The following is a 21,304-nucleotide window of genomic DNA, read 5'->3' as shown; positions in this document are numbered from 1 at the left end:
AATAAAACTTTATTAAAAACAAACAAACAAAAACAAGTGACAGTCTGGATTTGGTCTAGTGCCCCGATTTGCCAAGTCCTGGATTAAGGTGTCATAACTACAAAACTGTGGTTCTCAATCCATTCTGTTTGATTAATCTAATTTTTAACAATGTGTACAAAGTTTAGTTATATCTTTACTATTTATTATAATACCTCAGAGGACAATTTTATTAACTGTTTCCAGAGAAAATTATCATAATTTTATCAAGTTTTAAAACATATCAATTCACTAAATATCCTCTTGCTATTTCATTAATTGATGCTTTATTATTTCATCCTTCTGTTTTCCTGATAAAAAGAACAGAAAATTATTTTAATGTTTAGCATTATTTGTTGAAACTCTTTCATATTTAATAATAAAAGTGTAAGACTTGGAATTTGCTTCTGTAGCTTTGGCCTCAATCCATGAGAGTTTTATATGTCATTTGCAGATAGTTTTTAATTTTTAAATACCCTGTACTCTGAGTTTGATTTCCATCTCGACCCCAAATTATTTAGGATACTTAAAAAAAAAAAAAAAAACCCTTGGAGGAGTTGAGATATTTACTTTTGTTTCCACTATTATATTTATTTTTAAAATATAGACCATACAGCTTATACTTCATTATTATACTGAGATTTTATACTTTGGGCCATTGATCATGCTTTGTAACTATTGTTTCGAAGCTATCTAAAAATGTTATGAAGTTTAGCATAGGTCTACTAAATACTCTTATTATATTCTTAGTTCCCCCATATTTTGTCTGTTTGAACTGTGAAAATAAGAAACACAATGATATTTCACATATAACTTTTACAGATGACTCTCAGTCATTATTTTTTATTTTACTATAATTTATTTACCTTATTTATTACCTTATAATTTATTACCTTATTTATTTTACTATAATTGCTAATCAGTTTTGCTATTTATATTTTAGCTATAATATTTTTTCTATAAGTTATATATTATAAGTTTTAGCTATGAACATAAAGTTAACTCACTTTATATAATTTTTTAAAAATTTTCCCTTTAAATATAGTTTTCTTTGCCCATTTTGTTTTTTTCCTCTTTGTCTCTGGAGATACCAGAGTTTGATTTTGATTTTGGTTTCTGAACAAGTTTAAGAATTGTTGCCATTTTACCAAGTCATTTAGCTCATTTATGTTTAGTTACATAATCTATAATGCTAAAATTTTGCATTATGCTTTGTTTCTATAATTGTGTCTTTTTTTATCTATCTTTGGGCATAAGGTCTGTATTTTGTATGCTTATTTTCTCTAGTGATGTATAAATTGTACATTCTATTTTTAATTCTAGTTGGTGGTTACCAGACACTCTATCATTATCACTCTATCAAACTATATTTTCTAACTATTATTATCTAGAAAAACTTAGTAGCTTTTGATGCCTTCCTCTATAAGATCAGGGAATTTACGTGTCTTTACTTCCATCCTTCTTTCTCAAGGAAGTTCCCATTGTAGCATAGCAGAAACAAATCTGCTTAGCAGTGGGATCCTGCTGTGTAGCACTGGGAACTCTGTCTAGTCAATTATGATGGAACACGTAATGTGAGAAAAAACAATGTATACATGTCTGTGTAACTGGGTCACCATGCTGTACAGTAGAAAAAATATAGATATAAAGAAATGATTAAAAAAAAAAGAAAAAAAGAAACGAATCTGACTAGTATCCATGAGGTTGTGGTTTGATCCCTGGCATCACTTGGTAGGATCTGGCGTTGCCATGAGCTGTGACGTAGGTCACAGATGCAGCTTGGATCCCACATTGCCTTGGCTGTAGGCTGGCAGCTGTAGCTCTGATTTGACCAACTAGCCTGGGAACTTGCATATGCTGCGGGTGTGGGCCTAAAAAGGAAAAAAAAATTAGTATTACTCTATTGATAGATAATAGTTTATCATGATTTTCTGTCATACTTTTTCTTTCAAGAATTACTTTTGACAGTTGCATTGTTTTATAATAATATATCCTTTTTAAAATTCCATGTTTTAATATATTTCACCAGTAATTTCAAACCAAATTTACTTATTTTTTAATTTTTAAAAGTTTAAAATGATCTTGAAGGAAGATGATATTTTTTCTGAGTTTTTATTTATTTATTTATTTGCTTTTTAGGGCTGCATCTGCGGCATATGGCATTTCCCAGGCTAGGGGTCAAATCCGAGCTACAACTGCCAGCCTATACCACAGCCACAACAACTCGGGGTCTGAGCTGCATCTGCAACCTACACCACACAGCTCTTGGCAATGCTGGATCTCCGACCCACTGAGTGAGGCCAGGGATCAAATCTGCATCCTCATGGATACTAGTTGGATTTGTTTCCTCTGTATCACAACAGGAACCTCCTGAGTGGTTTTTAAAATGAAGTAAATGTGTAAATTCTTAGGTATCAGAGATTAAAAATATTTATATTGCCTTCACAAATGACTTACAGTTTAGCTGCATGTAGCATTCTTGGGATAAATGTGTCCTTTCAAAATTCAGTTGATAGGACTCTTTTCTAGATAAGTCTCTGGCTAAGCTGATCTTGTACTTTTTTTTTTTCCTTACAGCGTTGTGTTAGGTCACTTTCTCTCTTCATTCACTATTTTAAATTCAAATGTTCATCTAGTACAAGTCTAGGTGTTGGCCATGTTCACTGAATAAACCATTTTCATTTTCATCCTCAGTTCATTCTTCAGCTCAGGACAGATTATATTCGTTTCCTTGCTTGTGTCCTCATTTTTACCTGTTTGAATTTTGTTTACAATGTTAATTTTTAACACTCACTATTTACCAATTTGACCCCTGTTGTCTTTCCTCAGCCAGCATTCTCATAAAAGCTTTTTAAAAGCAAAGAAAATTTCTTTCTGTAGTTTAGGAGATCTTAGTTTTACTTCCACATATTTTGTCTGTGTATGTGTGATTTTCAGTTCTACAACTTACTGTTTTATTTTTTTATTGTCATAAGGACACTTCATGTGGGATTTACCCCGTTTAATGTATTTTTCAGTGAACAAGAAATTATTGTTAATTGCTGTTTACTAACAGATGAAAATCTGGTCATTACAAGTTTAGTTACTTTTAACTTTTTGTAAACATCTTTATAGGGATATCATTAATATTATGCAATTTATTTTTTTTGTCTTTCTTTTTAGGGCAGCATCCACGGCATATGGAGGTTCCCAGGCTAGGGGTCAAATCGGAGCTGTAGCCTCTGGCCCACGCCAGAGCCACAGCAACGTGGGATCCGAGCTGCGTGTCTGCAACCTACACCACAGCTCACAGCAATGCCGGATCCTTAGCCCACTGAGTAAGGCCAGGGGTCAAACCCAAAACCTCTTGGTTCCTAGTCGGATTCGTTAACAACTGAGCCACGACAGGAACTCCGATAAAGAATTCTCAGTTTTGACGAGGTTTAATTTATCTATTTTTTTTCCTTTTATTGCCTGTGCTTTGGGTATTATAGTTAAGAATCAGTTTTCAAATCAAAGCCATAATGATTTACTTCTAAGTTTTCTTCTATGGTTTTTATAGTTTTACCTTTTATATTTAGGTCTTTGATCCATTTTGAATTAGTTTTTGTATATGGTGTGAGGTAGGGGTCCAAATTTATTCTGAATGTAGATACCCTGTTGTGGTAACATTTGTTTAAGAGACTGTATTTTTTCTCTGTAGAATGGTCTTGGCACCTTTGTTGAAAATCAGTTGACACAAAGTGTATTAGTTTTTTTCTGGACTCTCAATTTGATTCCAGTGGTCTATAAGTCTGTCCTTATGGTGTACCATATGCTCTTGATTATAGTACCTTTATTGTATGTTTTAAAGCAGGACGTGTGAGTCTTGCAAACTTATGTTTCTTTTTTAAGATGCTTTGGTTATTTGTGGATGCTTGCAATTTCACATGAGTTTTAACATCAGATTTCCCATTTCTGTATGATCTTGGGATTTTGAAAGAAATTGCATTGAGTCTGTAGATTTTTGGGGGGAGTATTGCTATCTTAATAATACTAAGTCTTCCAGTCCATAAACTTGAGATCTCTTTCCATTTATTTATATTTTCTTTAATTCATCAAGATTTTGTAGTTTCCAGTGTACCAATCTTGCATCTCCTTGGTTAAATTCATTCCTAAGTATTTTATTCTTGGTGATTCATTGTAACAGAAATTGTTTTTTGGAACTTCATTCTTATAATGTTCATTGCAAGTGCACAGATACACAAATGACTTTTGTATATTGATTTTTGTATCCTGCTCCCTTGCTGAACTCATTCATTATCTAGAATAGCATTTTAGTAAGTTCTTTAGGATTTTCTATATCCAAGATCATATTCTCTTTGCTAGAGATAGTTTTACCCCTTCCTTTTTGATGGATACCTTTGTTTCTTTCTAGCCCTCACTAAGACCACCAGTGCTATGTTGAATGGAAGTGATGAGAGCTGTTTTCCTTGTCTTGCTCCTGATCTTAAGGGGAAGCATTCATTCTTTCACCAATAAGTTTGATGTTACTGTGGTTTTTTAATACATGCCTTTTTTCAGGTTGAGGAGATTCCTTTCCATTCCTAGTTTATCAAGTGTGTTTGTCACAAAAGGGCGTTGCAGTTTTTTTAACCACTTATCATCACATTCATTTTAATTTCAATATCTCACCTAAAAATAATTGCGTAAATTGTGTGAAGTCTAATTATTTCTTATCAGATCTCTTACATATTAGAGATATTCATATTTTTCAAAATTGATTTTGATTCTAAAACAAATGCTTCCTAAATTTTTCTTTTATGTCTTCCAGTAGCTATTTAACCAACTATAACCAAGGCTCTTCCTTTGTATCTTAAACACTGTGGTTCCCCTTTAAAAAATATTCATACTGACTCTTTCTTTCTCTATATACATTTGAGCAAGGAGAATTCTATTTTTCAGTGTCCAAGGTCTTGAATGTTTTGCTTTCCATGTTTCATGCCAGTGGACACCTCCATTGGTGTTGATCTAGAAGGGAATTACAGCATAAAGCCCTTGTCAAGGTTGGATGTCCAGCACTCCCTCATTTTCTGTGCCTCAGGGCTGAGGAGGTGTATTCTGCTTCTAATGATGGACTGTTGGACTATAGAGAATGGTATTTACCTCTGAAGACTTTGGGAAGTCCTGTCCTACTGCTGTCAAAGCCCAGGATGCAGAGCCCTTTGATCCTTGCTGTGCTATTCCTCAGTCTAAATGGGGTCTGAGCATGGAGGCAGCCTGAGACCTGACAAGTGCAGATTCAAGGGTAAAATGAATGGCTTTGGTGTACAATATCCCCCTCCCTCCCCCAAACCCCCCCCAAAAACAGAAAAGGTTTTTTCAAAGGGGAGATTAGGAATGGGTTGACTGGTCCTCTCATCAACAAAGGCCTGAATGTCTGATATGAGGCCATGAACTATTTACCAGTGTTTCCTGTGCACAAGGCACTTTTCTAAGTGCCTCACACATATTAGTTATATAGTCCTTACAACTGCTCTGTTACATTTTATGGATCATGCACTGAGGCACAGAAATGATAAATAACCTTCCAAAGTCACGCAGCTACTGAGTGGTGAGGTCAGCATTAAACCTTCAGCCTGACTCTCACCCCTTGACCCTGCCAGCAACATTTCCTTCTTTACTTGTTCTTGTTTGGCTTCTCTGCCCCGGGGCACATCTGAGCTCCAGGAGATGATAGATACATTCTCCTTAGGGTCTGACTGGTTCTGAATCATAGTCCTTGTTCCCTCTGCTGTTGGAATTTTGTATCGCTTTGGGTGTTTTTGTGAGGACTTCAATGAGGAAAGTGATTCCAGCCTCGTGAGGAGCTATCATCTTAACTCAGAAGTCCTCGTGGAATTCTTTGCATATAAACTTGATCTTAATGATGGTGCTTATTTTACAGATGAGAAAATCAAAGCCCAGAACGATTAGGCAACCTCCCCCAAGACATAGAACTAGTGATGGCCAAGCAGGAGAGAACTCATTCTTACCTGGTTTGTTCCCCACTAGGTTTTGCCAGGTAAACTGTCCAAGAAACTGCTGGAATAAAAATGCAGCTGTCTTTCCTAATCTGCTCCCAAAGGTTCATCCATCCTCGAAAGCCACAGGCAAAATTTAGCTTGATATTATTTAGGTTGCTTGATTTCTTCTTACACTGGAAAATGGAAAACAGACCCTTAAGTGGGATTTTTCTCGAATTAGACTGTGTGACAAATGTCTTCTTGAGCTCTTTTATTTGACATCCTATTAATTTTTTAAAACTCCCATTGTTTTGTTCCTGGCAAATGTGTTATGCTTCAGGTGTGAGACAAATGTACATGCAGAGGGAGACTTCTTCCATAAGATACTGAGGTTACTTAAAAACACCAGGGTATCCACCTTGTCATAAATATATCTGGTGTATTGAATTGATAGAGGCTTCTGGTTTAGCCTCTTAGCAAAGCATGTGATAAATTGTTGAAGGTGTGACTTTAATGATGCTCTGGACACCTCCCGACATAGAAGTGTTGCTATTGTTGGGGGGAGCCAGCCTCTTGGCATGTGTGTTACAGAAGCTCAGAGGCCATCCTCCCTGGGTTGGGCTGTCCTTGATTACACATGACCAAAATCTCTTAGCAAACAGGACAGGAAGCCTGTTTATATCCCTGCTACACTGCTTATGGTAAACACCAGCCATTTCGACTTTAGCCCTTTAATCAAAATCCTCTGAATTGGTTTTTCGAAGTCAGGCTCTCGTGGCAGAACCAAGTAGGAGAAGAAAGAATGGAATAATTGGAGGCTGCTGTCTTTTCAGTTCCCACATAAAATTATTTGAAGAGACAGGCCAGAACTTTAAACAGGAGATATCAAGAAAAGTTGTAATTTGAATGTCGGTTGTCCTGACTTTTTGGGGCATTTGCTTAAAAGGACTCTCCCCCGTTCTCCTCCCAGACATACTTCAATGACAACATCCTTACCCTGATACGGACCTTGGTGACCGGAGGAGCCACACCGGAGCTGGAGGCTTTGATTGCCGAGGAGAACGCGCTGCGCGGGGGCTACAGCACCCCCCAGACGCTGGCCAATCGGGACCGCTGCCGCGTGGCCCAGTTAGCACTGCTGGATGGGCCCTTTGCGGACCTGGGGGTAAGTTCCCCGGGTGGAGGGCCCCAGAGCCCGCTGTTTGGGAAGAGCCAGATCTGAATATGTCCGGCAGTGACAAGCTAGGCCTCTGCCTTTGTTGCTTTCTGCAGGAAAAGAGCTGTAAGAGGTGATGTTTAGGGTTTACTGTGTAACAGGCACTGTGCTTTACAAGTGATCATTCATGTAAATTCCCACGGTGACCCTCTGACTTAGCTTCTCTTATCAGACACTTGAAGGAAACCAGGCTCAGAGAGACTGAGGGCTGGCCCTGTCAGGAATATGCACCAGGGATCTTCCAGAGCCTGTGATTGCACTCCCTCCCCTCAGGGACCTGCTGCCATAGGATGGGAGGCATCTGGTGGTACCAGATGCAGCCAAGGCTGGGAACACCTTCTACAGGTCTTAGCATGGCTCACAGCTTCTTAGCCCAGGCTACACATGAATAGGTCTGCTACAGTGCCTGAACCAGCCTGGTGCCTGCAACCCAAAGGGAGGCGTTTGTGGCCCCTGAAGCAGGGAGGGCGTGGGGGAGAGTGATTTGGTCCAGCCTCAGAATTAATAGTCCAGGAGGAAATTTAAAAACCACCGATGGCTATGGTCAGCCCCCAGGATTCTGGGCATGACCCCAGCATTGGTGGTTTTTGCCACACCATAGAACACCATAATCAGGTGCACCTAGATCCACTGACCAAACAAACAGCAACTTGAATGTCTCTGAATTCCAGACCTAGGTTTCCTAATTCTGAGGCTAGACCCAGTCACTCTCCCCAACACCCTCTGTGATGCAGAGGCGACCCACACCTCCCTTTGGCTTTTTAAAAGTCCCTCTCTATGACTAGTGGCTCTTTTTATCTTACATTTGCGTACTGATAACACCTTAAAATTAAGGATAAAGCCTTGAAAGCCTGGTAAGATCTGGCTCTGTTTGTGTTCTCTAATGTGATGCCCACGTGGAATTATCAGCAACAAGGAGGACACATGCAGTCACTCTATTCCCAGTAAAGGCCGCCTTCGTCGCCCTTCCTATAATAATGGCCACCTGAAGCTCCCTGACTGCAGGAAGCCAGTGTTTCCAAGTGAATGAGTTTGCTTTCACATCCAGCATCAGGCCCCAGCCCCTTGGAAGGTGATTGTGAGCTGATTAGAACTGTGAATCCCAGTTATTCAGCCTGCAGACCTCCAGCTCCTGGGGAAACACATTCCCTTCCACCCTTGCCATCTCTGAGGTCTGCAAATTGTGCTTTTCACACAGTCCTTACCTGAAAGAGTCTGTCGCCATAGTACCTGGTGGGGTCTTTTCTCTTGGCAGTGATTTTAATTATCACTCAAGCAGTTTTGACAACACGGTCAGAGCACAGTGATTACAGCTGAGCTGGGGCTAAACATAATCACCATTTTGCAGACCTGGTTCCTTCTCGGTTGAACAGACGTCTGAGACCTTCAAGCTCACACCATCCCTTAAAGTGAGGGAGAGGTACCATCTCCTTCCAAATGGAAAAATAGAGAAAATCAGGGGAAAACTCATTATAGCTGATCCCGAAAAATCAATAGTATCGGGTGTATGCTGTAAACCATGCTAACTTCTTCAGCCAGAATTCCTTGGCACAGACCCGCCAACTCAGGAGACACCCAAACAAGCTTTCATGAAAAAGGCCCTTTTCCCCTGGGACCTCTACATTCAGGCACATAAAAATGATTTTGTTTCTCTCTGTTCCTTTGTTGTCTCCCAGGATGGTGGTTGTTATGGTGATCTGTTCTGCAAAGCTCTGAAAACATATAATATGCTTTGTTTTGGAATTTACCGGCTGAGAGATGCTCACCTCAGCACCCCCAGCCAGTGCACAAAGAGGTGAGTATGTTTCTACTCTGCTCTCCCACCCCCAGGGCAGAGACAAAAATGCTTGCTCCTGTTCCCCACGGTGAGGGCAAAGGTCTACATGCCAGCTCTCGACATGCAAATTACTTTGCCCACATGAACTCCAACCCCGGGTTTGGTGGTTATGGGAAGCTTTTTTTCCTTAATTACTAACAGCAGATATAAAGACACTGTGGGAAGAATTCAAGTTTTATAGGACAGTTCCATCACCTAATTACAAAAGTCTGAAGGTAAGCATATCCTCCAAACTCCCACTACTGGGATAATTCTGTTGGTAGCCATATAGAAATCTTTCCTATTGCTAGTATTTATGGTAAATGATTCCTTAGCACCTAGATTTTTATTTAATGCAATTTTCAATTGACTCACACTTTTTTTTACTTTTATATATTTATTGTAAAGAAAACTGTAGATTATTTCCTGAAGCAGAAAAAAATAACAGTGCTAGTTATAATATACATTAAAGTAACGCCATAGCTGCCTAAAATTAAAAGTACATACTAGGGCTGCCAGAATCAGTGTGTTTGTGTAATATATTCTAGGAAACAATGCCATAGAGATAAGTATTTCTTAGACCTTCTTGCATATTAAAATTACTGGAGGTGCTTTTAAAAAGCACTCTGACTACTCTGATTTAACTGGTATGGAATGAAAATATGTAGTTTTAATGCCCTTAGATTGCAGTATGGAGCCAGAGTTGAACATAACTGCTGTAGACCAGTGTGTTCTCAAAGTCAGGTGAACATGAGAATCATCTGTAAAGCCTGTTAAAATACAAACTGCTGGACCCCATGTCCAAAGTGTCTGACTCAGTAGGTCTGAGGTGGGTGGAGTTGCTTAAGAATTTGCGTTTTAATTAAAAAAAGACATGTGACCTATATTCAATATCTTGTAATACCTATAGTGGAAAAGAATCTGAAAAAGAATACACACACACACACACACACACACACACACACAGGTATATAAGTGAATCACTTAGTCGTACTTCAGAAACTAATACAACATTGTAAATCAACTACACTTTGATGCAAAAAAAAGAATTTGCATTTTTAAGAAGACCCCCAGTACTGCTGATGTGTCTGGCCTGAGGACTGCACTGTCAAACTCTGCTACTAGAAGTATGTTCCAGTTATGTTTGGTGTTGGAGAAAAACATGATCAAATTGAGGAGAACGATGGAAGCCCGAGAGACACGTACACAGGGACATGTTTTATATTCTTCCATTTAATGAAATCCTCCACCAGAGTCGATTTTTAAGAGGTGAAGTGGGAGGAAGATTTGGCTAGAGCACGGTAAATAATGAACCTGTGAGGTATGTCTGGGATTGTCAGAATGTTCTAGAATGAGTGATGCAGTGCAGTCCGGGAAACCTCCTGCGTGCCCTCTGGCTACTCCAAATCAGAAGGGAACTTGACATTGTCCTGAAAGGGGTGCACGGACCACGGGAAACACCTTTGGGTTCTCCCACAACTGGCACTCATTCAGCATCTCTGCCAGGGCCCGGTGGCTGGATTCCTCTGTCAAGCTAAACAGAGGAAGATGTTGTTGCACTTGGAAGATAATGTTTGAGGCCTTGGACCAGCTGGAAGTCCATCTTGCAGATCCTCTGCTAGACCGGGTTTGGCTCAGAGAGGGGAACCTTCCACCGAGCTGTCCTCATTCTGTGACCTCTTTGCTCTCCCCATCCAGGTATGTCATCACCAACCCCCCGTACGAGTTTGAGCTCGTGCCGACGGACCTGATCTTCTGCTTAATGCAGTTTGACCACAACGCCGGCCAGTCCCGGGCCAGCCTCTCCCATTCCTCCCACTCGTCCCAGTCCTCCAGCAAGAAGAGCTCCTCTGTTCACTCTATCCCATCCACAGCCAACCGGCAGAACCGGCCCAAGTCCCGGGAGTCCCGCGACAAACAGAAGTACGTGCAGGAAGAGCGGCTCTGATATGTGTATCCACTGCCTCCGTGTGTGAAACTGTATCTGCCACTCATTTCCCCAGTGGGTGTTTCCAACAGTAACTTTCCCATTTTCCCCTGTAGCCCCCCCCTGCCCTTTTTTACACATATTTGCATATGTATGATAGTGTGCATGTGGTTGTCATTTTTATTTCACCACCATAAAACCCTTGAGCACAATAGCAAATAAGCAGACGGACCAAAAGTTATTTATGATGCTAGGGGAAAAATAACCCAAAGGCCTGCTCCAGACATAAATAGCTCACTGCAGGAAGGAGTTCACAGGTTAGAAGGGAGCGCTTGTGATCTATGTCAGTTATGCAAAGCAAGTTCAGTGAATGTAGAAGAAAAGTTTATTCTGATTTACCAGGATTATCAGGGTGCTTTGGGTTTTGATTTTGTTGTTGTTTTCCTTTCTTTCTTTCCCTTGTTTGCTTATATATATATATATATATATATATATATATATATATGAATGCACACAATAACATATACACACTTTTTTTTGAAACAAGAAACCCAAAAGCAATGAAAACATATCAATTGTTTCCACTCTCTGGGCTGACGCATTTGAAAGGCTTTTGCCATTTGTGTAGAATATTATTAAGTACCTGCTTGTTAGAGAACATTTTTTTTTTTTTTTTTTTTTTAGTTACTCACCAAGGCCTTTGGTCCCAGAGCTAGCTTCCTTTGGGAGCTCATAGGAACATTGCTACTCTTACTATGGAGGAAACAATAGTATTCCATTTGTGGACGTATCAAATTCTATCATTGAATTTAAGTGAAAAGAGGTTTGATTGCATATTAAATTGTTATTCTGTCTCCTTATGCTGCCATATGAATAGCTATTTTTTTTCTCTCACTTTTGACATTTGGGATGAAAAGCCATATGTATCATAAATATCAGATGTAAGTGATTAAAAACTGCCTTCCTGGGACTTTTACATCTTTTAAAAGGTGAATTACTTACCTTATGTACAGAATAAATAATGCTCAGGAAAGAGCAAGTATTTTTCCATGCATTCTCAGGGGACCTTTTTACTCCCCTTTGTTTGATTAGCTGGGGCCCCCATGCCAGGGGGGAGCAAAGGCTGGGGCCGTGGTAGAGAGAGTGGAAGATAAACCCAGCGGCAGATCATGCTTTCCTAGGAGCTGACACATTAAATAAATGAGAATGCAGGAGGATCAAGCCACAGTTGACTCAACAAAGACAAAAACCAGCTACCACCTTCAACTGCTGGCACAGCTGCATGAAGCTGGTTGTCCCAAAGCCAGAAGCTGGCGGGAAAAATTCCTCATCCTCAGCTTCTTATATGTAGCTAATCCTTTGAGGCAAGAGAGTGACAGCAATAGAGAACTACCCCTTGTCATTATCAGATGGGAGAGAAGAAGCGTGCAAGTGAGCCAAACGCATTTTAGTGTAATTATTTTTTTCTTCCATTTTCTTTCTTTCTTTCTTTCTTTCTTTCTTTCTTTCTTTCTTTCTTTCTTTCTTTCTTTCTTTCTTTCTTTCTTTCTTTCTTTCTGCAGTTAGCAAGCATGAGCAGAAAGGTAGAAACATATCCTTTTTTCAGTATACAGTTGTCAGATATTTTATGCATGCAAATCATGCTTTTGGCAGTGCAGTAGTTCTTAAAAGTCGGCCAACTCCACCATAACCAAATTCTTGTATGGATAGACTAGCCCTGGGCTGCTATATACATATTTGAAATGTTTGCTTGAAAACAAATTCCATCATACACACTAGGGGTGGAGGGGAGGAGAAAAATGTCACAGCTCTACCATCTCTAAAAAGGTGTTTTTATGGTGAATGTTTTGGGTTTAGATATTGGATCCCCTGTCCCCCCCCCCAAGCATGATAGTTTTGGAGATTTGCTTGCTGTGTGAATTGACAAGCACTTTTACTGACAAAATGGTGAGGCTCAATCAGAACCTCTGCCTCCCCACCAAAGACAGGGCAGTTCAGTGTTCAAATCAGTATTGGGGTGGGGAATAATTGTGTACCTGTATATGAAAATGCCCTATGAGTGGAAGATTTTTTTCAAATTATTTTTTGTCCCTATCTATATTGATTTATATATTACATATCACCATCTTTTTATATATAAAGATGCACATATAGACCTATATGTGTGTATATATACACACACACTCATATCCCCTAGTGTTGGATCATGAAGAGCTCTTCATGCATTCTTTGCAAAGGAGGTTATAAAGTTATGCCCTCAGAACATTTATAACTATAAGAATGTGCCAGTTAAAGTGCTCAACAGGAAATATGACAGTTTAAAAGCATTGTAAAACTCACATAGCTTACTTCTCTCTCTAAAGTGCAACAAGGATGAATAGAATGGGCCAAGGTATGACAATTAATGGTTCTGCATGAACTAGCCACTGCTGGGGGTTTCCTTCTATAACGTTGTCCTTGTGAAAACTTTGTGAAATTAAAAAAAAAAAGGAGTTACAAATTTTATTCTGTTATTGGTTTGTTTATTTTTATTTATATTGTTCTGTTTGTGGTTTTATTTATTTTGTTTTGCTTTTTCTTTTTTCCCCTCCCCATCTCCCCTCCTCTTCCCTCCCTTCTTCTCCTTCCTTCACTTTCTAAATTGCTCAGCGCAATGAGGCTGTGCTGCTGCTACCGCTAGATCCCGTAGAGTTTGTTTTTGGTGTTCCTGGGTTTGGGGTTGGGTTATCTGGCGGGAACTTCTCTCCATCTGGCTTGCCTTTCGATCTGCACGTGGCCTCCCTGCCCACTTTGGTACCTTGCTCCAAGTTCAAAAGCATTTTCCCATCAAGGAATCCAGCTTCCTTCACTCCCTCCCATTACCACCCACCCCCCAACCCGGTCCCCCATCAGTCTGTCCACATCTCTGTGTTTATCTTGGCAAGACCAACTAAATCAAGTGATGATGCCAGGTGATAAACTTTTCCAGAAAACATTTGCAGCTATTCCACTTGGCAAACCTGCTTCTTGGTGAATAGTTTACCCTCCTTTTGATTTAAACCAGGAGGGTTATTAATGGAAAAAAGCATTGGTCTCCTTTACATTTGATCAGTATGACCCCCAAATTAAAACTGTCAACTCAGTAGCCCACACCCAGTTATCTGGGGGCTGATGAGTCAGTCTGGATTTTACACAGGTCTCTTCTGCCGCCTGCCTTTCAGACATTTGTGAAATCCCAACCAGAGATTGGGCAGATAGAAGTAAATCCAAAATGCGTTTTATATACAATCTGTTAGCAGCTCTGATGAGACGATCTTGTGATGGGAATGGAGTGGTAACAGCCTGTGACTTGAGATGAAATTTGGGGGCTTTTCCCTGGATTTCAAGGCACACATTTGAGAGTTGATTGTACTTGGCTAATGATATGTTCAGTGATGAAAAAGGTATCAGTATTCTGGTTTTTTCTGAGCCCAAACTACTGTATTGTTCTTTCCTCAATTGAATGAAGAATCTCTTCCATATTTTTCCATGTGACCTCAAATTTCTCATCCTTTGTTCAGATTTTTTTAGGAAGGAAGGAGACATACAAAGTTTTCATATTATGTCTCTCTTCTCGCCCCTCCCCACCAAAAATAAATAAATAAATAAATAAACAGGAAAGTCAGGGTAGAAAGTGAAAGAGTGGTTTGAAGAGTAAGTATATGTACTTAAAAAGAAGAAAAGCTAGAGAATCAATTATTTGTACCATTCCAAAAGAGAAGCAATTTGTAAGCCATTCGTTGCCTTAAGCTTTGAAAGGGGGTGAACCTTAAGTAAGTGGGTAGACCAGGAGGCTTAGTGAAACCCTCTCAGCCTCAGCACTATGATCATGACATCAGTATCCCTAATGACTGCCCCAGGGTCCCTTCCTACCCAGTTCAGCTAAAGTGAAAGTTAAACCCTTATAGTTAGATTTCTACCACTCTTGGGAGAGGTTTAAAATTCTATTATGAATGTTATAGGTTTGACCCAGAACCTTACTTGCAATGGGGGCTCTCGATAGATATTTTTGAAGTATATTGAACTTCAAACATTGTTATACCTTTAATCATTTGATAAATAATCTTCACCTCCTTGGCTTATCTTTAAAAAAATTCAAGGCATGCCTGTAGGTGCTTCATGATGCTGCCATGCTGTTGGCACTTTCTCAAGCTGAGTTCACAGCTTCTGAGAAAGTGGAACAGCCCTGTAAGTTCAATGAGTGGAGAGACTGACTATGCCTCCTGACAGCATTGTCACAATCCCAGATGACCAGAAAAACCTTTTGACTGGCTCTTCTTCAGCATGGGAAAAGCTCAAAGGTGTCTGCATCCCAATAGAGACAATTAAGTCAACCTTCCAGGTTCCTATAGCAACGGGTTCCGGAAGGAGAAAGGAGAGTGCAGAAACTTCAGGACCAGTGGAAGTTAAGACAGGGTAAAAAAAAAATCAGTGTCTCAGTCAACTTCTTTCAGCTCATCCCTGCTTTTGTCATAACATGATGAAGTAGCTATGGGCGCCTGTCACTAACCTGGTAGACCAACTGCCCCCTGGAGGTTGCACATTCATCACAGAGAGAGGTGAGATGGATGGTCCCCTGCCACTTGAAAGGGAAGAGTGAAAAGTCTGCCCTCAAGGTGTCAACTGGACTTAACCACAAAAGAGGGTTGGGAGGGGGGCAGTTGCTCTGCCCAGACAATGGCAGCATCAGCCTTATCATTAAAAGGGGCAAATAGAGTCATAGAGGACAACTGCCAAGAAGCAAGACAGTTTTTAGAAATGAAAACTTCCCTGGTTCTGGTAGAAAGCATTTTCAGTCCTATGAAATAGCCATATTTCATAGGAGAGGAATGGAGGCAGTATGCTTGGTGGGGTCCACTGGGGCCTTGGACTTTTCTGGGCAGAAGGCGAAGGCCAGAGTAGCTCTCAGAAGTGTGAGATGTGAGACCACACAGCATTGCCTTTGAAGGCATGAGCTCTATGTTAGGTCTTACTGTTCTCAACTGTTCTCTCTATCCAGATGGACCCCTTCACTTTTAAGCTTTTCCTAAACCTCAGCGTGTGGTCCAGCAAGAAAAGGCCCAATTATTCCAAGTTCCTTTGCTGTATTATCCTCTTCTCTTTCATGCTCTCTTCTATGAGTAGTTAAGTGAAAATGCTAAATCCCACAGCACTGACAATGCCCAGAGCCAGCAAAGAGACTGTTTTCACAGTGCAGCCTGTTGATCTGTTTCTGGGTACCCACGTAGATAGGTCAGCCCAGGTCTTGGAGCTTTCCCACCATAGCCCACTCCTCTGGGATTTCTCATAGCTGGAGGAAGTCTTGACCCTTACTCTAGACCCTTGAATGCCAGTGATGAAAATAGCAATGGAAGACACAGATGGCTTGCAGGTAGGGTAGGGCACCTATTAAATGAAAGCCAATATTTCAGAGACACAAGTACCGCTATAGGGTGCCCCCTTTCCTCTCCTCGCCTTCCTAAGGATGTCTACCCAATCCAACTCTTATATGTCATCTCTGCTGCCACAATTCTCCTTCTTCTGACCAGCACTCGGTTCTCCACCCCCAGAGTTATTTGCGACATCACCTATATCTTTATGCCATCCTTTAGTACTGAGAGGACTCATATTAATGCTGACCTTATACTAAAAGCTAACACACACCTGGTGTTTACTGTAAGCCAGACCCTCTTCTAAGCACTTTACATATATTAACTCATTCCAATATCAGGATTACCTCAAATGTAGATTCTGTTAGTATTTCCATTGGAAAGATGCAGCCAAGGGACAGGTTTCTTCAGAGTCACCCGGGCAGGAAAGACTTTAAAACTAAGGTCTGTGAATTTTGCTACTATGCTATAATGCCCCATACTATTACTAATAATAGTAATAGTCTTAACAGGTCACATTGACTTACCATGTGGGTAATGCTTCATGGGCACCAGCCCCTTTCATCCAAAAAACAGTAGGGGGCTGTCATTAGCTCCATTTTATAGAAGAGAAACTGGAGCTAACATAAATTATGTAACAACCGGTCAGGACCATGCAACTAGGATGTAAGAGAGCCAGATCCCTTTGGCCTTAATTTCTGCCCTATGACATCTCTTTGGCTGCAGTTGACAGCTCAGAGCATGGCTGGTCTTGATAGGGGACACCTCCCAATGACAGTGTCACTTCTTTTACCAGCATCTCTCTGCAGTTAACTTCTGAGTTTTATCTTGTTCTACTAGCCCACTTGCCACAGACTGTGAAATGCCGCTCCTTCCCCAACTTTAGGCACATCACACATTACTCACAGTGATGACACTGTGCCATCTTTGAGAAGCTTATTAACAAATGGATTTTTTTTTCCCCTTTGGCAGTGAGGAGACCCTCAAAACCAGATCCACTGTCTGACTCATCCCAGGGATGAAAATAAAGCCTACAAAAATCTTCCTGGCTCCTGCAAGGAGGCAGGGAGCAAGACCAATTCAGGGATTTGGACTGACCCTGGGCCACCTCAGCACTCATGTGAATTCCTTCCCTGAGGATTCTTAGTAATGGCCAATTCTATAGGCACCCAGCGGTGCAGTTCCTTCTCTGGAAGTGAAGATTCAAAAAGACAGTGTCATTGTCATATCCAAACTCTCTTCATTGGAGCAGAATGACTGGCAATCATTAAAGCAAGGTTTTTCTGAAGCTCCCTTGGAGAAACGCTTCATAAAATACCATTTCCCCAGATATTTTAGTAAAATGCTCAGAGCACTCCTATATTTCCATTCCTCCATCATCCTATCTAACCAAGTCTCCAACAACACATATATTTATATCTTACAAGTCACCTGAATTAAAAAGCCTGTTTCTCAGGCATGACAAAAAAACCTCAACCTACCACCAGGATACACTTCAATACGACCCCTTTGTGTGTTGTATTAAAACACAGAGAATGGCCAAAACACAGGGATGACTCTGCTTTGATTATTTTTATGGCAAGAAATTTAAGAGGAAAGACAGAAGGAAGCTTAAATGGGGGAATAATGCTCTCTTTCTTACAGACAGAAGAAAGAAATTGATATTCTCTCTGCTATGAAAGGTCAAAATGCCAACTTTGAATTGAACTGTAAAGACTAAATTCTGAACAATTATTCTCTGTAGCAGTTGTAAAAATTTCAGCAAATTGCAGCTGTCTTAGGTCTTTCACCCAAAAGACCTACTCATTTCCATCAGCAGAGTTCACTCTCCCTTCCAACCTGGCATGTCCGACCCAGCTCTAAATTCCTTTGCAAAACCAGTCCACAGAATGACACTGCCAAAACCAAGGGCGGCTCAGGCAAACACCACAGACACTGGGTTCAGCTCTTCTGGAAATCATCTTTCCGCATAAACCACTGGAAAAAGTCGTAGTTTGAAATTGTTTCAGCGGCCTGGCAATGCTTTTAAAACATGATAACCATCACACTTTACTCTTCTCTGAAAGGTTAGTTTAATCGTAGATCACAAAAAAATTGGTTTCCACAAATGCATAATGGTTCATCTATGTCACACTTGGACTAAATGGTTTTTTAAATGGAGCTGAAATTATTTTGATGTGTACACAGTCCTGGATTTCTATACAATCTTTTTTAACCAGCCCATCAGGAACCTTGCCTCTAAAGCCTCATTAATAATTCAGATGTGCTGATGACTTTAAAAGATCTATGGAATTGAAGCTTAGGAAAAAAAAAAAAAACTCTGCTTGACAAAAAGATAAATGAATGTAGAAAGAAGCTGTAGGAGTCTGGCAAGCTGTAGATCATCTCAGAACAGATTGTAACTTTATCATTCTGTCAGGGGGAATAATTTAAAGCACTTAATCAGTTAGCTTCACTGTGAGGATGTAGCATTATGAATTCCTATCGTCCAATCTGTTCAAATCAAAGTGAACTTAATTATAATAGGTGAGAGAGCCCGTGCAGGAAAGAGGGGGTGGGAGATTGATCCAAGAGGCAGGAAGTTTCCTGGGGGGTAAACCGAGCTGTTGAACAAAGGGTAGTGAGTGAGCTTTCACCAAGGCTGATCCCAGCTCCAATTCAAGTGTCTACACTGGGGGCTCAGGGCGCTGGACACAGCAAGAGGTATCATGGACCAAGGAGAGATAGATAAGTGGAGTGGTCATGAGCTAATCATAGATGTTGGATTTATAAGTCATTAGCCAAACAAGGACACACACACACACGCACACTCTCAAGGTCCTCTCTCAAGATCAAGCCAGGCAAGCGATTTTTGTAAGCATATTAATCCAGGACCGCTGGCAATGCAGTTATGAAGTATTCTGAGAGGCAGAAAAAGGGGCTGGAGAAGCTATTGTCCCTATGAGTGGGTGGCTTTTCTTTTTTCTCTTTGCTTTTCCTAAGCCACTAAAATGAGGCATATGATTCTCAAGTTAGAATGAGCTGTTTGCCCAGCTCCTTTGTATCTATCCACATGGCTGACTTCCCAGAAAATTCCAGTCCTAGAAAGAGGCGGGGATGATGGCAGGGTCTTGCAAAATAGCACTAAACTGCTAAGAGGATGCTAGGCCATTTCCATCCTCACCCCTGACTCAGCATGCTCTCTCTGCCATCTCTGGATTTAGGGTGGAAATGAAATGCCAAGACTCCATCAAGCTCCCTTGCTGACAGCTGGGGTTATTGGAGTCAGTCAAGATAGTGCCACCAGGAATTCTTTTCATAACTTTATACCAAGGCAGAGTTTTCTTTCTTGAAATAAAAGCCATCTCAAAATCCTCCTACACCATCAGTTGCTATTCTGATTTTTCACTCTCATTGGCCAACAAAGATCTGCGGGGTTACTATAAGATCCCCAAAACAGGCTGCAAAGGAAAGAGACAAGTGGTAGAGTTGAGGTATACCTTTAAGCATGCTTGTACACACAAAGCCCAGTAAAGGCTGGGAGGAGGAGAGCCAGCATAAGATTCTAGATCACCCAGTCTGCAGCAAGTACAATATCCCTCAGTTTCCACTCAAATCAGTGGATGCACAAATCTTTCGGTGCAATGCCCAGACCTAGCATTTGTTTTATCTGTCATCTCCTCACCACCAAAGCTTTTCAGTCCACCAAAGGAACCCCAGAGAACACTGCCAGAGTTTACCTTTCAACTCCTCTTTACTCTATGAAGTCTACCCCTGGTGCCTCCAAGTCCCCATAGCCCATTGGTTCATCACTTGCTATAGGCAGTAGAGGTATGTTTCAGGTTCTGGGGTTCTCCTTACACTGCTCTGACTCTCTTAGCAATTACTCACTGTCAGCTTCTCTCGATTACCTTTTTTGCATTTTTCAATGAACTTTCCAAAGTCTTTACCTTAGGACTAATCAAGCTTTTCATTTCTCCTTCTTGTTCTCTATCCATTTTGCCCTTAGCAGAAAAGAAATGGTTTACAGATGAACCGGATAATGCCTATCCCAGAAACATTCAAATCAAGCCCATGAGTACCCACATGGCTAACCAGATCAACCAATATAAATCCACAAGCAGCTTGATTCCACCAATCAGAGAAGTTGAAGATGAATGTTGACTCCCAGGAGACCAGGACTATTTTTTTAAAGCCTGACAAACTTCATAAATGGTGACGTGACTTTTCTTCCTCTTACATGCTGAATCACTGGTGGAAACGTTAGGCGAAGCAAGAATTGCAAGAAAAATAAAGTAGACAGATCTTTCTTTTTGTCTGCCTTGAATATTGCTTCCATGTATTTTGGAAAAGAAAATGATTTCATTTATAAATGAACATACTAAAATAGTCATGTATAGCCTCTAGCATTTTAAATTATTTTTATTTATTAGAAAGAAAATATATTTTTTCTTTTTTTTTCATTGTCAAATATCTTCCCTATATCTAACAATGCAAAATCAAAATGAGTAAGTGGCCAGACTCCTTAATGCATATTTATCTTCTTTCTCTCTTTTTCTTTGAGGAGAATGATGGTCACCACCACAGTTAATCGTAATCAAGGGAAATGGATTATTTAAACAATTTTAAAATGGTCCAATAATGTAAACATGTATTTTAATAAATTAAAAAAAGACAAAAGGGGGCAGGTGAATTTCCTGGATGGGTGTGTATTTTGGCTGCATTGACACCAGCTCTTAATAAATGGAAATGTATTTATTTTCACAGTTGAAAGTCATATTTTTGTGGTTTTAGTTTTTATCCTGTATTTCTCATCCCTTTGTTCATATATTTAAAGGGAAGACCTTCTTGCAGCTTTTCTACAAATGCCAGATCAGGTTACCCTGCCAACTAACAATACCAGAAATGTGAGCGTGCCTGAAACATGGAAGTTGAGGACCAGATATACACAAGACATTTCTGTTTGTTGTTCCGATGGTGGGGATTCCTACATGCTGC

The 21,304-nt window shown here is 40.3% G+C and overlaps 1 protein-coding gene across 14 annotated transcripts in view; it reads left to right on the top strand.

Annotated features, from left to right (window-relative positions):
• The window catches only part of KCNMA1 (potassium calcium-activated channel subfamily M alpha 1), a 754,541-nt gene extending 733,489 nt beyond the window's left edge, over positions 1 to 21,052 (top strand). For 4 of the 14 annotated variants that reach the window (XM_047760125.1, XM_047760129.1, XM_047760131.1 and 1 more), the window contains 4 exons: positions 6,952 to 7,146; positions 8,874 to 8,992; positions 10,712 to 10,936; positions 13,590 to 13,625. In XM_047760125.1, the coding sequence (XP_047616081.1) occupies positions 6,952 to 7,146; positions 8,874 to 8,992; positions 10,712 to 10,936; positions 13,590 to 13,620 (570 nt within the window). In that variant the 3' untranslated portion in view covers positions 13,621 to 13,625. Of the gene's footprint in view, positions 1 to 6,951; positions 7,147 to 8,873; positions 8,993 to 10,711; positions 11,155 to 13,589; positions 13,626 to 20,315 lie in introns of those variants that run through there. The other 10 variants (XM_047760140.1, XM_047760132.1, XM_047760134.1 and 7 more) reach the window with 6 other exon arrangements.
• The last annotated feature ends 252 nt before the right edge of the window (positions 21,053 to 21,304 follow it).

The sequence above is a fragment of the Phacochoerus africanus genome, chromosome 15 (assembly GCF_016906955.1).
Source record: "Phacochoerus africanus isolate WHEZ1 chromosome 15, ROS_Pafr_v1, whole genome shotgun sequence".
NCBI lineage: Eukaryota > Metazoa > Chordata > Mammalia > Artiodactyla > Suidae > Phacochoerus > Phacochoerus africanus.
This window is presented reverse-complemented; position numbering and strand designations above follow the sequence as displayed.